General features: G+C 46.4%; 1 protein-coding gene across 4 annotated transcripts; it reads right to left on the reverse strand.

The window, feature by feature from the left end:
• Nucleotides 1–851: 851 nt before the first annotated feature.
• Cchl (Cytochrome c heme lyase) lies at nt 852–19674 on the reverse strand. 4 transcript variants are annotated; one of them, XM_077643325.1, is made up of 5 exons: nt 19499–19674; nt 16076–16349; nt 12743–13017; nt 6483–6566; nt 852–2941 (listed from the first exon to the last, which is right to left on the reverse strand). In XM_077643325.1, the coding sequence occupies exons 2-5, from the start codon at nt 16310–16312 to the stop codon at nt 2677–2679; spliced, it is 861 nt and encodes a 286-aa protein (XP_077499451.1). In that variant the 5' UTR covers nt 16313–16349; nt 19499–19674; the 3' UTR covers nt 852–2676. The 4 variants fall into 4 exon arrangements, with proteins under 4 accessions (XP_077499451.1, XP_077499452.1, XP_077499453.1 ...); XM_077643326.1 differs by having other exon boundaries at nt 16076–16322; nt 19499–19666; XM_077643327.1 differs by having other exon boundaries at nt 17754–19658.
• Nucleotides 19675–19824: the final 150 nt, after the last annotated feature.

Below are 19824 nucleotides of genomic sequence, written 5' to 3' on the forward strand. Positions count from 1 at the left end.
AGATTTCAATTTTCTCCTATAAATGCTGTTTTTTCGCCCATTAAAGCGAATTGGGGGTAGTCACATCAAAATACAATAGCCGAGTATTTGAGCGCATACCTTTTGCTGGCAGTTTGGATCACAGCCAAGTAGACAAAGATATGCACGACAGTTAACGAAATGATTAACCAATTTTGTTACTTGGCAGTTATGAGCATCAAATCTTAACAGGGACAGATTTACGGGTCACTCTTGAAGTGGGTGGTTGGGGAGGGGGGAGGTCCATTTAACCATATATTTCTTGGACTTTTTCATCCAAAAAATTAGGTTCAGCACAGATTTCCTATGTTAAATTTTCTAACTTTAATACCCCCCTTCAATTCGTCCCTGAATCTATGCAGCTCACATTGTTCACTGCAGCCATCTACAATCCATATAAAGAAAGAACGGGCATCTCTGCAAGACCAGAGAGAACACCACGGGTAAAACTCACGTCCCCAATATGGATTCAGCTTGACATTTCCAAACATGAAAATTTCAACACTGCTCTTCGAGAAAACCATGCTGCAGAAGCATCAGCAGCACACATGAATCAACTACTGCAATCACATGATGCAACATTTCCCAGTGATCACCTGTGCATATTAATAAAGCAACACACAATCTGCAATTGGTTGCAACACCTACAGCTTGAGCCCTTTCCTAGCCCATATTCCAACCACCTCTGCACCCCTAACGCCTCCGATCACTGACACCACATTCACCAGTGCACACAACATCAGCAAAGCATTTCTTGCCGTGAACCACTGAACGAAGGTTACAATGCACACATCAAAGCTGAGAAAATCATGCATGAACACACAACACAAGACTGATTATCTTGAACTGTTCTTTAATTTTCCTGACATTGAGCAGAACACAATCATTGCCGACTAGAAACAAGTGTCCAATAACATTCCAGATCTCAATGCAGATGTCCAATAATGTTCCTGATAATAATAGTGCAGTCGACATGAATGCAGCACATTTTCTAACAAGATGCACTTCTCTGAAAATGGCCATATTGAAAGAGTATCAGCAAAAATGTGACAAAAGCAGCAATCCAACTACATGTTGATATATATACAGCCTCACATGAAGCATACGTCTACATGGCTACAAAATGCTGATCTTCACGATAAGGCAACCAAGCAAGGGCAGTAAGGTAGGAACTTGAGTCAGTCAGTTCAAATGTCTGTTTTATTACCGTTGTGCAAGCTTAAGCAAGGGCAAACTGTGCATGCAAGGCAGTCATCACGGCAACTTCGAAACCTCAGAAACTTGCACAGCTGCTTGAATAGCATACAACTTAGTATTAGAGTGAGATGCTGCCAAGTCAGAATAAATGTGACACAGTAAAAAATTTAACACAAGAGAATAATTTTTTAAAAATATAATGCAAGCTAGCTCTCCAAGCTTCCTTTAGAGGTCAAAATGGATTGCTCAAAGTTGCCTTAGACAATGACAATAGCCAGTGCAGAGTAATGACAACAGGAAACATGCTCGCAATAGGATTTCAGAATGAAGCATTGGATATGAACACATCTAGACTTTACCGTGTAGTTTTAACACAATTTTCCGCAAGCAAAATTCACAGGTCTCATCAATCATGCAGCGACGAAGACGTGGCTTCTCATGTAAATGGTTAAAAAGAAAAGAGAAGAGCTCGAGCTCAAGTTTTTGTTCAGTTTCCTGCATATATTTTTGGTTCTTGCTTTGCCCATTACCACTTCCTACATCAGGGTGCGCACACCTTCTGATCATTACACAGCACAGGCTGTCCAGCATGACAGGTTGCAAGAATGTGTACCTCCTTCCAATGCAAAGTTTTCAACATGGTTGGTGCATGTGTACGTAGGCTACATCATGTAAGCCATTAGCTTTGCCTTCCAGAGGCCCAACGCCATGAATGCAACATGGTGAAGGCCATGGTTGCATGTATACAGTAAAGCGTTTACAACATGGACATCCAATGGCCATTAAAGGTGTTTCAGCATACACCTATCATCGCTTTCTCCTTATAACAATGGTTTTCGAGGACAGGCAGACATCAAAAATCAGTCACTGCTAAGTATTGAACTGAAAGCAAAACCATGTCACACCGGTTAATGCCGCTTATGTAGTCAACCCACCCTTCGCATTTGATTTCTCTGCCAACAAGCATCTCACAGATTTCTACCACGAAATTTCGCAAGTTTTGCAATAACACACAGGGCCAGCGACTGCATATGTGTCATTCCCTGCCACAATGATGTTTCAGCAAAGCAAAAACTGGGAAGCCAGGTTAGTGCCGAGCTTGAAAACGCAAGGCTCACAATGACTATATCAAGTGAAGAAGCAGACTAGGTGAAAACCTATACAAGCACGAACAAGAATCTTTCTATCGAATTAATTTAGCATTCCACAATTAGTGTGCACTGCTGAGCACATCCCTATGCACATGACTTACGACAAAATGACACAAGTTATTGTTGATAACATAAGCAGGTCCAAGATGCAACAAGCCATGTCTAATACTGAAGCAGAACTGCCTTATCAGCACAAATTAATTGAATCTGTTCGGATATGGGTTGAAATTCGTTCATATAGCTTCACCAGACTTGCATAACTATCACTGCCAGATACAAGATTGCCTGTGTCTCCCCTACATTAACAGTCCTATTGGCTAGCCGCAGCACCCTGTTGGCTTGTAGTCGGCTCAGAACTGGATTCCTGCTTGCTTGCTACAGTCCACCGCCACCATGCAACCTTCATGCGGTCCCAGACGTTCTCAAAGGAGTCGAAGGCGGGCCGCACATCGAGGAGCGCAAAACGACTGGATTCAGCGTCGACTAGGCCACCATCATAGTAGTCGATGATGTAGCGGACCTCCTTGCCACACCGGTCAACGATCCAGTCGTGCCTGTCAAATGGCAGCTCGTATCTGCGAAACAATGAAATGAACATTACAAAACGTGAGCTGAATGGAACCGAAGTTGCAAAAATGTATCACCGAAACACACAGGTACAGTCTTTGAGGAAAGTGCACTCCTTTATTTGCGGCTGGTGCAGCTGGAGCACTTTATGACCTGTAAGTAAGAAAGACATCCTCGGACTGCAACAACTCTGCAGGCCTAGAATGTGTACACGGTCGGTCAAAAGTTCCCAGGCCACAGGGTCTACTTTTGAGCGGTATAGTTGGGCACTTTAAAGTACTAAGCACCTACCAAGGCACACGGGGCTAAGAATGAGACTCCCCTACGCACTCCAGAAATTTTCAGCCTCGGGGCAGGGGTGGATATATTTTTGAGGTGACTGCTTCCCGTCAGCAAGAAATTTTCTATGAGAAAAGGGCGAAAACTTTTTTTTTTTTTGTTGAGCGTGCCCCAAAGGTTGGGCTACACCACCATCCACTTCAAAACCATGATCATGGAGTCCTTTTCAGTGTAGATGCCAGTTGGATCTAGTGTTAAGAAAATTTTTAAATTAAATTTTCTCACCAATACTAAATGCATTTTTGCTTCAAGACCTACAGCAACACAGCCAGAAAGAGCCACAAAATTTATTTATATGCCAAGAACAGAAATTAAATCGAGCTGTCATCAGTTTCCCTTAAACATTTCCACCAGATTGAGCAGAATTACAAAGTGCTGTTTTGTGCACCTTCTAAATGTCTGCCCAAACCATGGTGCTATTCAGAGCCACGAGGACGAATGTGTGTGTGTTTTTTTTTAAGCGAAATTTATTGCCCCAGGGCATCAATGATGGGTGAAGGTGTGATGAACGATGTAGTATAGATTAAATGAATGAAAAAATGCTAGCTGATTTGATGAAGTCCAGTAGAGAGCGATGGTATGGTCCTTGCGTCCAGGCAATGTATGAAGCAGAGTTGCTTGGTGAAAGGCCTGCTACCATCAGGTGCCGGATCCTAGTAGGCTTGAGAGCTGGGCAGTCCCACAGCAAGTGATGGATGTCGGCCTCAATGTCCTCGTGTTTACATATCGGACACCCTGGCCGAGGAAACAATTCTCGGTACTGAGGCCACTTCCGAAGGTGTTGCTGAAGGTGTTTTTACACAAGCCTGAACCTCACTTCAAAACTGAGTAAAGGGCACTGAACGTAGTGTCCTGGCTACATAATTATGTATTTTCAAAAAGTACCCAATGGGTACGCAACCTACTTGCCTTTCTTTCAACTGCCCTCATATACTGTGTACCGCTACGCACAAGACAATGACACCCAGTATGAAACAACTGCTCTCCATCGAATGAAACCTCGAGAAGCAAACAAAAAGGGGGACTTTGGAAGCGAACCATACATTGAAAATATTTTTGGTTGTGCTGTCAGCAACAAATGAAATGCAAGCAAGATAGCTGTGACACGACAGTATAAATTTAAAGATATTAGATCCTGAAGCAGAGACACAGGCAGGTTCCAGTAACACTTGCACACAGTAGTCTTCACAACATCAAAGTGAAAATAAAGTGCGCTACTATTCAGTCTCCATGACCAAAAACCTTCTCGTTTTACTGTTCCTCTTTCAACTGTCTTGTTGGCGTTTCATCTGATGCTGACAGGACATGGAGCAACCGTGCTTCAATGGTGTTCACAAAACCATGCATTACAAAGGCAGAGAGAACACAGCTGGCGGCAGAAATTTCGTTGCTGTCCTCAAAAAAGGCTGAGGCTAACAACTCCTTCTATTGCACTTACAAAAAATGAAACTGATATGATAAATGCAGACGCTGGGTCGTGGTGATGGTCACGTGTTTGATGGCGGGAAGGTTGCATTTCATAACATCTGACGCTGCGTATATAAACGCGTCTTCCGTAAGGAATAAACAGTTGTTAGTTTGCGCTTGTGTCGTGTGTGTATCGTCTTCTTGTGTCGCTTTTAGCGCATACGTTCGCATAACGATGAGCCAAATGGCCCCGTTATTAGCTTTGAGGCTAATAAGCAGTGCACAGAGCCATGAAATAACTGATGAGGTATTTGTTAAAAGAGTCTAGTCCAAAAACTATTTAAAACAAAAAATAAACTAGCCAGCACGAAGTTCTTTCTGCAAGTAAGTAAACTCCCCACTCCGCAAAACTTGTTTTTTCAGCTCAAAAGTACTAGAAATACTCAGGACGACCTGTGCAGAAAACCCCACAAGCAGAACACCGAAGTTTTGCCTGAAATGGCCTCATGCAGGCTAGGTCAGCAAATTCACTCATGAGTCATCACTAGAGCTTACTCAGGCTCATATTCAGATCATTATCTGAGAGGTAAGTTAGGACTAACATTCAGATCATGATCCGTGTTGTGAGTGTATCTGGGCTCAGGAACAGATCACGGTCTGTGTTTTCGGGACAATGGCGTGCGCCTAGTTTTTTTTGTATGTTTGCTGGCACCAAAGCGAAGGAACGATTTACTGGCACAACCAAGCATGCTTGAAGGTGAGGCACCTTGGCAACGTCGGTGGGGGACCGAAGAGGACGCCACAGGAGTGAAAAGATGGCGTTTTGTCTCTTCCCTATTGCTAGTTCATGCGGGTGCAGTAATCAGCCATTTGGGAATATGTCGGCAGCCTTGTCAGAGTTTCACCATGGCGCTGAAAAGGGGGCGAGGGTCCTTCGTTGCGCATCTCGGTCTTCTCAGGCACATGCTACTTGGACACCTCAGTGAGCAAATGTATGTTTCGAGTCGAAATGACGGAGTGGGCCCAAACGAGTCCTGAGTTGGAAGGAGTGGGTGAGTCTGGGTGAGTAGCGAGTCTAAATGAGTGAGCGAGCCAAAATGAGTTGTGAGTCATAACAAAATGGCTGCCCACGGATGAGTCACGAGTCAGGATGAGTCCACATAAGCTGACAGCCTAAATGAGTCTGACTTCATGAGTTCAAGTGAGCCCGAGACTGTGTAAGCCTGAGTTTGAGTGAGCCCATAGGTTGACCGAACTTTTGTGAGTGAGCCTGAGTGAGTGCTCGATATTTTGCAGAGGTATGCATGCAGCAGGTAAAACAAACAAAGGTAGATGGTTAAGAGATCCCACTGAACCTAACAGAGGGACATTGTCCCTTTCTTAATTAAAGGCTCTCACTTTAACTGATGTGTGAATGCAACTTTCAGCAGAAATCTCTTTCCCAAAAGACGAAACAGCAAAAGAAGCACGTTTATGAAACATGTTCAACACAGTATGGGCCTTATGTGGCACAGCTCATAGTGCAGTCAGAGGCAAAAATCTCTGCAACATGTGATCCACAAATGAAGCCGACAGCTCAATTATTAGCAGCCAGTTGAAGACCACACTTGTGAAGATGAAATCTGAAATCCTCCTTTATCATCTCCACAAACGTGGACTCCACCCAGCGGCTAATAATATAGCTATTGGCTTCGTTTGCGGATCACATAGTCCGAAGACTTTTGTCCCCGACTGTACGTCTTCCACCTCTGAAGCATCTGCATTGCCGAGGCCCGCTCAAATATCCCCTGAAACCAGACTCACCCGAGCCAACTGCGTATCCGTGCCCGAGGAGAGTAGTCGGTGGCCTTGCCTCCGAACTTCTTCAGCCGGGGCGTGCAGCACTCCCTGCATTCCAAACACAAAGCTCAGAGCATTCATACAACAGCTCAGCAAGCATACCCTACAACTCTGGAAACCAAAGGCCTGAAAGGTACTCCTTGAGATTCAGCTAGCTTTCAGAGCAAGGCATTCCTCGATACTACAGTAGAATCTCTACGATATGATCCTAGTTGATAACAATTCGAGATGTGAATTCGTATAATGCCCTGGCCTGAGTGCACTGTTTGCAATGGGCAGAAATTCGGATGTTATGACCAACCCCCCTTTTCACTGCAGATGATACAAACGCGCGAGCCATGTCTCAGAGCAGAGCGATATTGTGAGGAGCCGCGCTGAAGCGGTTATTGAGGTTCACCGTGTTGAGGTAGTCCTTGCCTTGAGAAGTTCAGTATCCGAAAATGAACTTGAAGGAGCTAGTTGAGGTTGGAATCCAGATGGGGATGTCCGGGGCTGAACTACGGAAGTGGGTGAACCAGGAGAGAGAGAAGGCTGAAAAAGGAAGACAGAAGGCTCGCGAAGAAGCCGAAAAGGAGGGAGAGAGGGCTGAAAAGGAAAGCGAGAGAGAAAGGCAGCATGCTAGAGAAGCCGCTGAGAAAGAGAGACAAAGGGAACGAGAAGGAAGAGAGAGAGAATGGCAGAGGAGACGAGAAGAAGCGGCGAGGCTCGCCTTGGAGCGAGAAAGGGAGTTTCAAAGAGAGTATGCAATCCTTGCGAGGAAGCTTGCTGAGGTTCGGCGTTTGAACAACGTCAGAGAGCCAGTGGAGATTATCTCCGGCGCGGCCGGGTGGAACACAAACGAATCTGATTTGTCGGCAACCACGGAAGAGGTTGCAACTAGCTCCACTAGTGAGAGTGTTGTTGTGGAACAGCGGGTTCCTACAGCTGAGATTAAAGAGAGTGACGATCAGACCGGAGTGTCGCTTCCTCAAAGAATTGAGAGTGCAGCTGACACCGAGGAAGTAGGCAGGGAGCAGCAGGCCAACCTGACACTTGAGTCAGAGGGGACCTCAAGGAAGGCACCTGACGTTGAGGAAGACAGCAGGAGCTTCACCGAGAAGTGAGAGTGCTGCACGTAGCGATCATGAGGCAGAGTGGTCGAATGTCAAAGAGGGCGAAAGCTCCGGTGCACTTGCCGCTGAGGAGAGCACCCTCAGTGAAGAACCAGAATCTGCTCCGAGTCAACCCTCAAGCAGCGAGGAGACGTCCCATTGAGGAAGGTCATGAAAATTTGGCCTGTGAGAAAGGTGAAAGTGCAGTGCGAGGAATGAAGCACAAGTGCACTGAAAGTGACGAGCTCAAAAGAGGAACTCAGGAAGAAAGTTCAGTGCTCAAAGAACTAAAAGGAGCTGAACCAGTGGCTTCATCGCAAGACCCCATCTCGGACGATGAAAATGAAAATGAACCGGGCGTGCCCCATAGTACATCTTGGAAGAAAGTAAAAAGCAAGAGAAATGAATCGTGCACAGACGACACAGATGCAGTCGAAGTCGAACAGGACAGACCTCAGAGAAAGGTCAGGAAGAAACCAGGACAAAAGCGAACCAAGCTGAAGACAGCACAGTCGGTTGCAAGAGAGCTGCACGAACATCGCAACAAAGTGAGAAAAAAGTTCAGATGAACCAGCCCAGCGTTTAGCAAGGGCTCGCTCCGGAGGCGCAAGCGCAAACCCAAGAGCGCAATCCGGGAAGGAAACAACGAGAAGCGAAGCCGTCATGAGTGAACTGCCGTAAAATCTGTTCGCAACAGACGCGCTAACCGCAGGAAAAGAGGAAGAGCTCAAGTCCGAGCAGAAACACTCACAGGGGTACGAGCAGGCAGCAGAGTCAGAACCGCGTTCGGAAGAGAAGCCTCCGTAAAAGGCGAAAGAAGAGCAGAGCTCACGACAAAAGAAAAAGCCAGAGTCGCGTGCGAAAGAGAAACAAAAATGCGACAAAAAGCTTGAAGGAAACAGTCTTGTTCCGAGCCCATGTAGGCCGAATCTGGAAGTATAGGCGCAAGCATGCCTCGAACTTGAAGTGTTGTGTTAATGTGTTGCTGAGTTGCGGCATGCATTGAAGTGAATCTTGATGGTTGTCAAGTGTGATGTGCGGGCAGACATCATTGTAGTGATGTATTTTGGCATTCACCATTGACTTTGTGAGCGCAAGCATGTGCGCACGAATTTTGTGTTTTGTGATTATTGTTACACAATATTCTTAAAGGAAGGGGCAGTGTCACAAAATTCGGCGCATTTTAAAAAAAAAAGACGACGCTGTGCGTAAGCAATCGCGCCCGCGCACTGTAAAATAAAACAAGAAAAAGAAACAGAAAGGAAGGAACCCTGGAGAGCGCGTAACTTTGCCTGTGCTGCTGCCCTTTCCACTCAGCTCGGCAGCGCAGCACCAAAGTAAACATAGCCACCTGCGGCGTCGATTTCTCTAGAATGTCTGAGTAGTTTCTACTCATCGTCGAAGGAGAGGGCACGACCTTGACAGCACTAATGTGATACCCTCTCCCATTCGCTCTCGCGCTGGCGTATTCGCATCGAAGAAGGAACCAGAAATTTCTCGAAGGTGGTCTCCGTGCTCGACCAGTGGGGTCACGCGCCCGGCGCGAGAAGGAGAAGGAGCTTGCGGAGTTGAAACTGCGTGTATGTGCGCGCCTGCCTTGACACGATGAACAAACAGACGCAGACTGCGCCTATAAATTAGGGGCTTCAAACGCTGTCTGTTAGCCCGAGCCACCGTTTAAGCTTCCAAGAAGCGCGCCAACTCGACTCCCGGGAGAACACCACTCGCCCAGCCACGGACCGGCGAGGCTACGTGCACCAGTCTGCGGATCGGCCCTGTCGTGCTCATCAGGTCATCGGACTGTCGCAGTGCCCGGTGAACAAATTGTGCTTTGCTTGTTTGTCTCTCTCAGTGTTAGTGCACTTTAGGTGCAAAGATTTTGTTGAATTGTTATCTCTCTCTATTGTTACTTTGCACGAGTTGCATTGTATTTGTAAATCACTTCATATGTGCTCCTTCGAGTGATTGTGAAATCCTCTGTATTGTCTATTCGCTGTATAAACATTCTTTTGTTTTGTGAACCTTTGGCTCCGACCCATTCTCTGGCTTGCGACCGGCGAAAGCTGGGCACCAAACTACCAACCCCCTTGTTACTTGGTAGCTGGTCTCCGGCTGAGCTTGCAACACTGAGTTGAGGGCATCTCCTTTGTGACCGAGACCGCTACCCCCCAACGCTCTAAGGGTGTCTGGGAGCGCACGCTGAAGTGCGCGAAGTGGTGACAGCATGTAAGGGGTTAAACCATTAGGTATGTAAGCAAGTTCCTACACCAGACTGAGCAATTGTTAGTAATTTACTTCACCAAACAGAAGTGACTGACTGTCTTCAAAGCTGCCACAGAATTAGGGACGTCTTATTGAACTTTTCCATAGCTTCACCGCCCAACTCAGTATTTCTGTCTGTACAGCTTCATACACAATGTGGCCCACTAGTGACCCATGACACAGCCAATGTGTCAAGCAACATGGTGCATGTCCTGTACTTCTGGGCACATTTATCAGCTGTCTGAATGCATCTGCACAGTGCCTCACATCGACTTAGCATACAAGAGTAAGGAGACAAGAAACTCATTAGGATGCGAATGGGAAAGAAGTCAACAGTCACCAAAAGCAATAGAAAGCATAGAGAAAAGTAAGTTTTCTTATGATGGATCCACACCCATGACCACTGTAAAGCAGTTGACAGAGCACTGCATGCCACAGGCGCCAGTTTTCCTTAACTAACACAAGTGGCGCGTCTTTGCTTCATATGAGGAAAAGCTCAGAGGTCCTTCCTCAGAAAGCTAGCAGCTTTTAGCTCAAAAACAGTCGAGCCCACTTATAACGAACATGAGTGTCACGCGGCATCCGTTCGTTATATCCCGAAGTTCGTAGTAAGTGGACCAAAGCTTTAAAAGGCAACTGCTTGTCAAAACACAATTTTTTTTTTTTTTTAGAAAAAGTCCGTGATGGATGTCTGTTTTTGCGGCGCAGATCCGATGAGGGAGGTTTCCAGTTTATTTAAAGCAGAAGCGTGCTATCGCCGAGGCCCTTGGCATGGACAAGTTGTCTGAGGCTCTCTATGTAGCCCATTGCTACAGGCGCGCTTATGGGTGCTGGCTCCGAAGTTTCACCCTCATCCGATTCCTCCACGTCACTCTCGTCATGCAATTCAGAAACGATGCCCTCGTCCGTGCACGGTTCCGCGGTATCAGTGTCGTCAACGACAGAAATAAAATCATTACAACCAATGACATGACTACGTATGTCGAAGTCGACGATGCGCTGCCATAAACCGCCGCCGGGCAGGTCATCTTCCGAAGCATCAGGCTCGGCATCAGACACCGTGTGGACGAAACCGGTGTTGCGGAAGCAGTTCCACACTCCAGTGGCCATCACCTTCGCCCTGGCCGCTTTCATCACCTCTACCGCTGATTACAATGGCAAATGGGCACGGTGTTCCCGTCCGCCATCCCGAATTACAACCAGGGCCCGAGATTTGAACGAAGCCAACGAAACGACCGCACCGCAACATGATAGACAACAAGATTGACAAAAGCGCATGACGTGGCAGACATGCAATGTGCACAGGCGCCAATCAAGCCAATCAAGCTAAAGATACAGATGCACAGGGCCAGCGGAGAGACCAATGAGGGCCGTCCGTCAGCGTCAGTACAGCCACCTCTTGGCTCTCACGGAAAGCCTGCTTCACGGAGCGTGGCCTCCGTGATCGGCACATGCTGCGGCGCGGCTGATCGCGGAGGCCACGCACGGATTTGCAAGAGAGTGAGGAGAGGGGAGCGGAGTTGCGAGGAGGGGCGGGGAAGGTGTGTCGGCGCGGAAAGGGTAGCTCGCTTCAGAGCGGCGGGCAGTTTGCCTGGGATGAGGCTCAAGGAAACATGCCGCGCGCCGGGCACACAAAGGGGTCGGAGTCAGGTTATCTCGCATCGCGGCGCCGGGTTTACGCCGTCCGTTCGCTGTAACCGATCAGCAGGGCTTAATGACGTTCGTTATACGTGTGATTTTGTGCCACTGAAACAATGTATATTTTGATGGTCGCGTAGGTCTCGTTCGTTATAAGTGAAAGTTTGTTATATGTGGGCTCGACTGTACACACACATGTGCAATCTGTTCTGCTTCATGAACACTTAGTGAGCCACATATCAGAAGTTCAAAGATATTCAAGTCCTGGCACAACACTTGGCATGCAACACTTTCATAATCGGCGAATTTGACAAGTAATGGAGCCACTGACACAAAGAGCCCTCGATTCAGCAGGTGGGTAAGTTGCAAGGCTGATGCCGGCAGGTGGCCCTACCTGTCAAATTAGCTGCCTGGCTCGTATTTCTATGAACAACACCTGCAGTGGTCACCAGTTTTTTCATTTTTCTGAACAATCCATTTAGTAGTAGCCCAATGAAAATAATTTCTCAATTAACATAGACCATCCGCCCTACATCAATCCGCCGGCACGTATTTCCCCCCGCATTGGTCATCCTCTTCAAGTTGCCCGGCCTCGTACGCGCACTACTACATTTGCATCGTCATTCTTTCCACGTTCAGCCACGGACTGGAACAGCCTTCCACACGACATCGCCGCAATCACCTGTCCAACAACATTTGTGAATTGTTTAGAGACTATATTTAACAGTGAATAATTTATGTACCTTACGTGTTTTCTTTGTTTATTAAATATGTTTTATACATGTAACCCACCCCTTATGTAACACCCCCAATCCCGGGGGCCTTCAAGGTAATAAAGTGAAGTGAAGTGAAGTGAATATCTGGTCACAAAAAGGGTAGTGTTTGCAAAGAGGCTTGAATTGGTTTTGTGGAGTTAAATGTCCCAAAGCGACTCAGGCTATGAGGGATGCTGTAGTTGAGGAAATTTTTAAAATTCTCCACCCAAAGATTAAGGCCCTGAATAAATAGACAGATTACAAAGGATGGTGATGCAATAAAATAAATAGAAAGGTGAGCAAGCAGTTGTAATAATGTTGAAAAAGGAAATGGACGGTGAACGAGAGTCCCTTGTCATTTCAGGCACTACACCTTGGAAAGCAGGTGTACCTTACAACCCCTTTCGGCATAAACAAGCCTAAACCTCAAAACCTTCCCTCACCAGACCTGCACATTACCAGAGAGGCCACTCCTTACTTTGCATGCAGTGCCTCCCACTTGAGCACTTCCTCCCAGGCGTAGTCATTGTTGGCATTGTGGATGCGGATGATGTGCGCCATATCCTCGGGCCGCAGGTCGGCCTCACGCCACTTCCAGCCCTTGCGCAGCATGGCATTCCAGAACATCTGCTGCGACGGGTACTCCCACGTCTCGCCCTCAGCACCCCCTGCCTTGGGGATGCGCGACCGCTGCCGGTCCGTTGGCAGCGGGAACGGCTGGTCGGGTGCGGGCTGCTGGTTGGGGCTGGGCATCTATCAGCCGGGAAGAAAGTGGCAGAAATTTTTAATGACCACAGCTGAGTATTACAACACCAAGCTTTTAAATACATATCAAAGCACCAAAAGACTGAACATGCAAGGGCACAGACAGCCCTCTCGTAATATGTTTGCTTTAATTTCTTAAGTGGTTCTTACCTACGTGACTCTACAATGGATTTTCTCTGGAGTTAGAGGAGTGCCATTCGCCTAGTAAGTTGTAAATGAAGACTTATGCGCTTTCCTGTTGGTCAGAAAGACCGCCATCCACATGGGCCAGACATATTTGGACTAGGATCTAGAGAACAAGCCATCAGCATTCATGTGTTCCAAGGGGGTACTTACGGACAGAAAGGGGAACAAGGCGATGTACACCTATGAATGTCACTGCTTCATCCCACAGAAGGGTGAAAAGTCTATGCTTTCTTTTCATATGAAAGTAATGAAAGGCGTAAATATAGAGGATAGCAAAAAAAATTAAAGGAATTACTTTGTTATGTGAAAACATCATCAAACAACTAATTGCACTCTCATAGCAAGTGCTCCAATCAAAGACAGTTTACATCATGAAATGACTAATGCCTCTCTTGTAACAAATGCTACAATCAAAGAAGATAACACAGCCTAGCAATGCATTTGGTTCAGTTCATCTTTGAAGTATGATGATGGTGAATTTTTATGGTGCAAGGGCATCTGTGGCCAAAGAGTGCCATGGCACAAGGTGTTTTTCGTTTGCTCAAGGTGGGGTCAAAGACCCATTTTCCAAGCATTTTACCCTAAAGATGCCGAGCACCAGGCCAGGGGGAAGCTTGTACCCATCGGATCACCAATGGGCACATGGCGGCACTAGGGATCGAACCCCACACCTTCCGCATGAGGGGCAGATGCTCAACCACTAGGCCACAACTGCGGTGTTTGAAGTAAACAACAGTTTACTTCCTGAGGCTGATAATGATAGCAGTATACATCATCAGTCACTAAAAAAGGACTACATGCTTTGTTGCAAAAAAAAATAAAACAGAGCATTAAAATCGCCTGATTTTAATTCATCAAGATGAGTTGTTGGGCAAGTTGGTTCATTGTAGCGTAAGGATTCACATGTCCCGTCTTCTCTCATGTGAATGTTCCTTTTGCACAACCCATCTTTGCACCTGATTTTAAGTGACTCGGCACGAATTATGCCCACTCTCAGCATGGGTGGATTAGTGCGACGTGTACCCGATTACTACATCACACTGACACCTGTGTTGTGATCCACCGCGGTGGAACTCTCTCAATCAGCCCAAGAGATAAACATTCGCGCCACCTCTTCTTGATCATGCTTTAATGATCAGAAGCACTCAGCCTAATGACGTAGGGTCATTCGAGCTTTTAGGCTCGAATGCTTTAGGCTCTACAGATAAGTCAATTTCTTGTAGGCATCAGAATATAGAAATTAAAAGGAAAGATTTTTAAGAACCAGAATTTACAACACTAAGCTGTACTGTTTCCCCAGCAACTCCAATTAGCATGTAATCACCTTGTTCTGTGCAGTTATTTAAAAAAAAAAGATCTGTGCAGCACTGACTGAAATTATAGCACAGCTTGCAAAAGATTTCATGAGTGGCTAAAGAAATGAGGTCTACATCACACTACCACATTTTGAACGCTCCCCATGATGACGCAATTGTAAAGCTGTTCTATAACGTTATCTCTTACACACCAACTATTATAGGAGTTAGCAAGCACTTTTAAAAGGGACCACGGGACACATTTAAACAGCATCAAAATAAGTGCAATGTTGTGCGCAAGTTCTTGTGGAACCACCTATCCCACAATAATTTTTGGAGAGAAATTATGTGTCCTCAGACTTACCAGCAATAAAAAAATTCCTCTCCCAGTTTTCAAAAATTTCCTTTTTCCCTTGTCTTTCCAAATGCACTAGCAGGCCAAGCATTGCTGCCAGCATCTCCGGGCGCTCATGAAACTCCACCAGGAGATTGTACTTTAAATATAGACCTTTTCATGACCTTCAGGAAAGCCAGGTTTCTGGGTTGTGCGGAGAACGTGGGGGAGCTTCATCCCCAACCCTTTCCTGTGCTACGAGCACAGCCCAGTGCCCAATTTGGCGGCGCCCAGGGTCCTCTTTTTGTACAAGTTTTATATCGTCTTCTCTAGTGCAAGTAATCTTATTACTGTGAGTTTCAGTGTACAGCTCACCGGGCTTGATGTATGTGCTATCTTTGCGGCCCAACTTGAGTTGGTACCTACCATACATGACGCTTAATGTATCCTGCTTAGCTAACAACAACTACCATTCCTCTGTCATAACGTGGCAGGAGTGAAAATGCGATCATAGAGGGCTAAAATGAGGGCAAGCTTTTGAAAAGGCACGGTAAATTATAAAAATTTTGGGAGCAAAAATGAGGGCCACCCGCTATGCGATTTGGTTGAGAAGTTTGCCGGCACGTTATCTAATCAATGGCAGGGTTTATTCATGGCCCTCAAATTACGTTTCATAGCCCCTTTAGACTGAGCCTTGCCAAAGAATAGTTCACCCTCATCACCCCTCAAATTAGGTCCAGTGTAAGGCTCTCCCTGTGATCTACAACTGCACCTGCGATATGCTAGCCAAGAACACCATATCCATTGGCTACAAGCATTCCCGAGCACTGTAGCTCATTCCTTGCACATGAACATTACGCTTCAGAAGCACACTAGCTGTATTGAGTGAACAAACACGAGATACTGCATCTGCGTCGCAAGAGGCAGAATGATAACATAGTACACCTGCCACAACAAAAATACAAGGCTGGTGCAGACAAAAACTGGCACTACATGAACAACACAGAGCCTCATACAAACAATGACAAAACACAACTGCTACACTTGGAGCCCACTGGAACAATTTTCAGTTCAACTCTGGCATGAGCTATCAAGTCAACATTCCTTTCAACATTCCTCCTAATCAGCATAGTCGTTCATCAGCAGAACACGAAAAATGCACAGTGGAGAAAAACCAGCATCCAGAACACAACATCAGCGGCAGGTGCACACGAGGAACATTTCTACCAACCATGTTGGCCGGGTTGATCTCTTCACCAGATGCTGCCACACTCATGGGACACTCGGTCTGGTATGGCGGCTGCTGCGGCTGCTCTTTCGAAGGCTGGCCAGTGATTTCGTTGCACAGGCCATGCATGGGGCACTCGGATGGTGGCGACTGCTGCTGCTGCGATTCGGACCGCGTGTGGACTGTCACCGTCCCCAGTGGCCCGGTCACTTCTCTCGGGTGTGATGCAGAGGCGCCCATCTTGGTGTAGCTGTCACAGAGCAAGCGGCAACCAAGCCTGCATCAACAAAAATTGGCAGCTACTAGTGGTAGTTGTATAGTGCCGCGAATATTTGCAGTGTTTGTTCGTTTTTCAAATCTGCCGCCACACCACTTTATCGCTTTGTTTGCAACGAAAGACGCGACTAGATTTATCTCAACTGATCGCAGCCAGGCAGAGCTGATTGTACGTTGTTCCGGAATGTTCTAGTAACTTTGCACACTTTATCTCGAAAGTTCGCTATCAGCTTTAAATTGAGCATGGCCGACAGCGGTGGGCATTCTGTTCGACGACGGCCGAGCACGCTTGTCGCTTTGCCGCCGCCGAGTGATTCAGTCCATTTTGGGTGCAAGTCAGCCCAATAAACAGTTTTCTTTTAGAAGACCCTTTTGTCCGTCTTCATCGCTGCTTCGACTGCCATCACCACTACGTGACAATACGTAGCAGTCGTTTATTAAAGCAAACATAACGAAAGGAAGTGATGCTGCCGGCTGCAGCTATTGCTATCTAATATCTTAATAACTTCAGCTGCGGCTGGCAGAAATAAAAGGGAAAGGGAGAGGATGGTGAGGTGAAGTATAGAGGGTAGCGATAGAGAGAAAGGAGGACACGGAAGAGCTAAGCACACTACTTAAAAAACACAAACACATTTGCAACGCTCGCGCACAATTATCCAGGCACTGAGCTTGTGGCACTGTACCCAGGTGTGCTGTGATCTATGGTCAAGGAGAATCACCCATTTACTTTTTTTTTCTCGGCCATAAGGGTCATAATGTGCACAAATTGCTCTGAACCAGTTAATAAGACCATGAAATGATTCATCCATTTACAGCTGGTGACTGTAATGCAATTACAAGGCCTCACACCTCACATGCGATGGCTTAACTAAATCACAAGAATACACAGAGTGTTCGGTAATGTTCAGCCTTTTCAATAAGCCCTGCATAATGAGCACTGTGCGTGCTTGTGCAGCATTTTTATTAATGTGTAGCTCCAAAACACTACTTTCCCAATATGAAATTAAGAGGTACCAAACTAATTTCTGGCTTCTAAAAGATTATACGCCGATACCCTGCGCAAGCGCTGCGCCTACATTTATAGACCCACTCTGAACAGGTACAAGGACCACAAATTTCAATGCAATAAAATCTAAGTCTTGCACAAAACCATCTAAAACTGGGTATTTTAAATGACCAGAGATGATCGTTATGAAGGCACCTCTGAATTTCCAGGTCCTTCTTGTATGACTTAGTGAGTGCGTTTTTGTTCACTTGTTTTACAAGCATGAGCTCTTTAAGATTGCTAAAATGTGCTGACTTGTTTAAATAACGACTTCATGGGACCAAACTAAATCAAAGGTAGTATAACATGGGACCCTGAGATCAGCGCTGAGCATTGGTATGGTCAAATGAGCTGACTCACGCCGGCTCATTTCAGATCATGATCCGAGTCGTGAGTGAGTCCGGGCTCACATTCAGATCATGATGTAGTAGTGGTGAGAGTGGGCTCACAGTGAGGTTGTGATCCGAGTCCTTCTGGTCAGCCCTGTACAGTGTGGGACTATCAAGCCAAACAAGTTCATGATGTGAGGTTCAACAATCCCATGATCCCAAGTGAATCCATGATGGCGATCGGGCACAAGTTTGTAGCATTCATAAACTAGTTTTCTGCACAAGCGTAATACTGAATATGCTTATGGTGGAGTTGATGATATAGAGAAATTTTCATTATTTCATGCAATGTGATTTCTGTCTCCAGAATATTACTAAAAAGCACAAAAGTTGGTTAGTCGCCATGCCTAGTCGCATTGGATATTAGCTGTGGCTTGCTGTGTCGCAGTTGTCCTACTTCCTCCTTTACTGTTTAATTGGTTGGCGAACACATGCAGCGGCCTCACATCATTACGTCCCGCGAGCAGCAGCTAGAGGTCTCTAGGCCTCTCAGTTAGGCCTGACTACAGGCTAGCTGCAGTTAAATGTTAATTGCATCACCTAGTTTTTAACGACTTTATGACATTTTAGGCATGTAACATGGGCCGTTGGGCATAAATTGCTTCATCTGTCCGATGTGTGAGCGCATAGGAGTACAGAGCCAAAATGAGCCCGAGTGAGTCATGAGTTGAAAGATGCGACTGAGCTCGAATAACTGAGCGCGGATGAGTTGAGTCAAAATGAGTGAGCCCAGATGAGTTGAAATGAGCACTCAGGTGAGTCGTGAGATGAAATGAGTGAGTGAGCCTAGATGAGTCGTCAGGTGAAATGAGTGAGTGAACCTAGTTGAGTCGTGGGTCTGACTGAGACATGAGTCGCCATGAGAAGCTGACCCCGGATGAGCGATGAGTCTGAGAGCCCAAGTGAGTTGTGAACCTAAATGAGTTTAAGTTCAAGAGTTCGAGTGAGCCCGAGCCTCTGTAAGCATGAGTTTGAGTGCGCCCGTAGGCTGACAAAAGTTGTGAGTGAGTCTGAGTGAGCACTCGTGAATTTGCCGAGGTATGCAAATGAGATCTCGATCGAAACGGCATGTTTCATCAACTGAGGATGAAAATGAAAATTTTTCTTGGGCAATCTCCTTCCAAAAATGTAAAAATCTTGGAAAAGCTTCCCATCCGCCAATGATGCAGTTAGTGACTGAAGAGGGCGTACTACAAACTAAAGCACGAGCGCAGGTTACCTCAACGGTAACGTTACCTGCATGCGCGAGAGGCTGACTTGCGCTCTCAGCGTCAGCTTGAAACTTCACAAATGAAACAAGGTCGACGCAACACAGCAAAAAAAAAAAAAAAGAACGTTCACAACTGCGAAGAGATCAGTAGCTAGTCACGATGCGTCCTTGGCTGGCAGTGGCATAAGGAGAACCAGCAAAACCGTTTTCCACAAAGTTCAGGTAGCTGTGTATCACGCGGAGCATCCGAAAACGCACGCTCTCCTTCCTGAAGGTGAAGTGTTGGTCACGAGCGTTAATAAGGCCATTGCAAACCACTGCTACGTCCTGGCACTGCCTACATGCCATTCACTAGACAAATAAAAAATGACACACACGCACAGTGATCGACTAAGGAGCGTGCGTGAGAGACTTCTAGTATCGATGCTGTTCAGCGAAAGGGCACCGCAAGTGAACGACCCGGGCACGCCGCGCAGAATCCGCACGCGATGCCAAAAATAGCTCACCTAGCTCAGTCTTGCTATTAAAAATACTCAGATGAGGTCACAACACTTTCTCAGACTCAGCGATCGAAAGCTTCAACGCAAGTAATGCACGAAACACTTGTACCGAAGATGAAGATAGCAAGCGCACGCAAGCACCGCGCAGCAGCTACCGCACCGCCATGCGCCAGCGGCGCCAGCATGTGCGTCGCATGAACCGGAACTAAAGTTCACTTTACCGGAACCAGGCAAGGGCCCAGCAAAACCTTGAACAATTTAGGCTTTACGTGTATTTATTTTGATTTTTGTTTACACAGCTCGTGTTGAAATAAATGTAGAAGACCGCGTTT

Source organism: Amblyomma americanum, chromosome 11 (assembly GCF_052857255.1).
Source record: "Amblyomma americanum isolate KBUSLIRL-KWMA chromosome 11, ASM5285725v1, whole genome shotgun sequence".
Lineage (NCBI taxonomy): Eukaryota > Metazoa > Arthropoda > Arachnida > Ixodida > Ixodidae > Amblyomma > Amblyomma americanum.

Excerpts from the sequence above, each read along its gene's own strand:
- Cchl (XM_077643325.1), bottom strand. The coding sequence starts at position 16,312 with ATGGGCGCCTCTGCATCACACCCGAGAGAAGTGACCGGGCCACTGGGG. Across the intron at positions 6,567-12,742 it reads TGGGAGGCACTGCATGCAAA|GGAGTGCTGCACGCCCCGGC; the intron begins GTAAGGAGTGGC and ends TTTGGAATGCAG. Across the intron at positions 2,942-6,482 it reads CGGATACGCAGTTGGCTCGG|ATACGAGCTGCCATTTGACA; the intron begins GTGAGTCTGGTT and ends ATTGTTTCGCAG.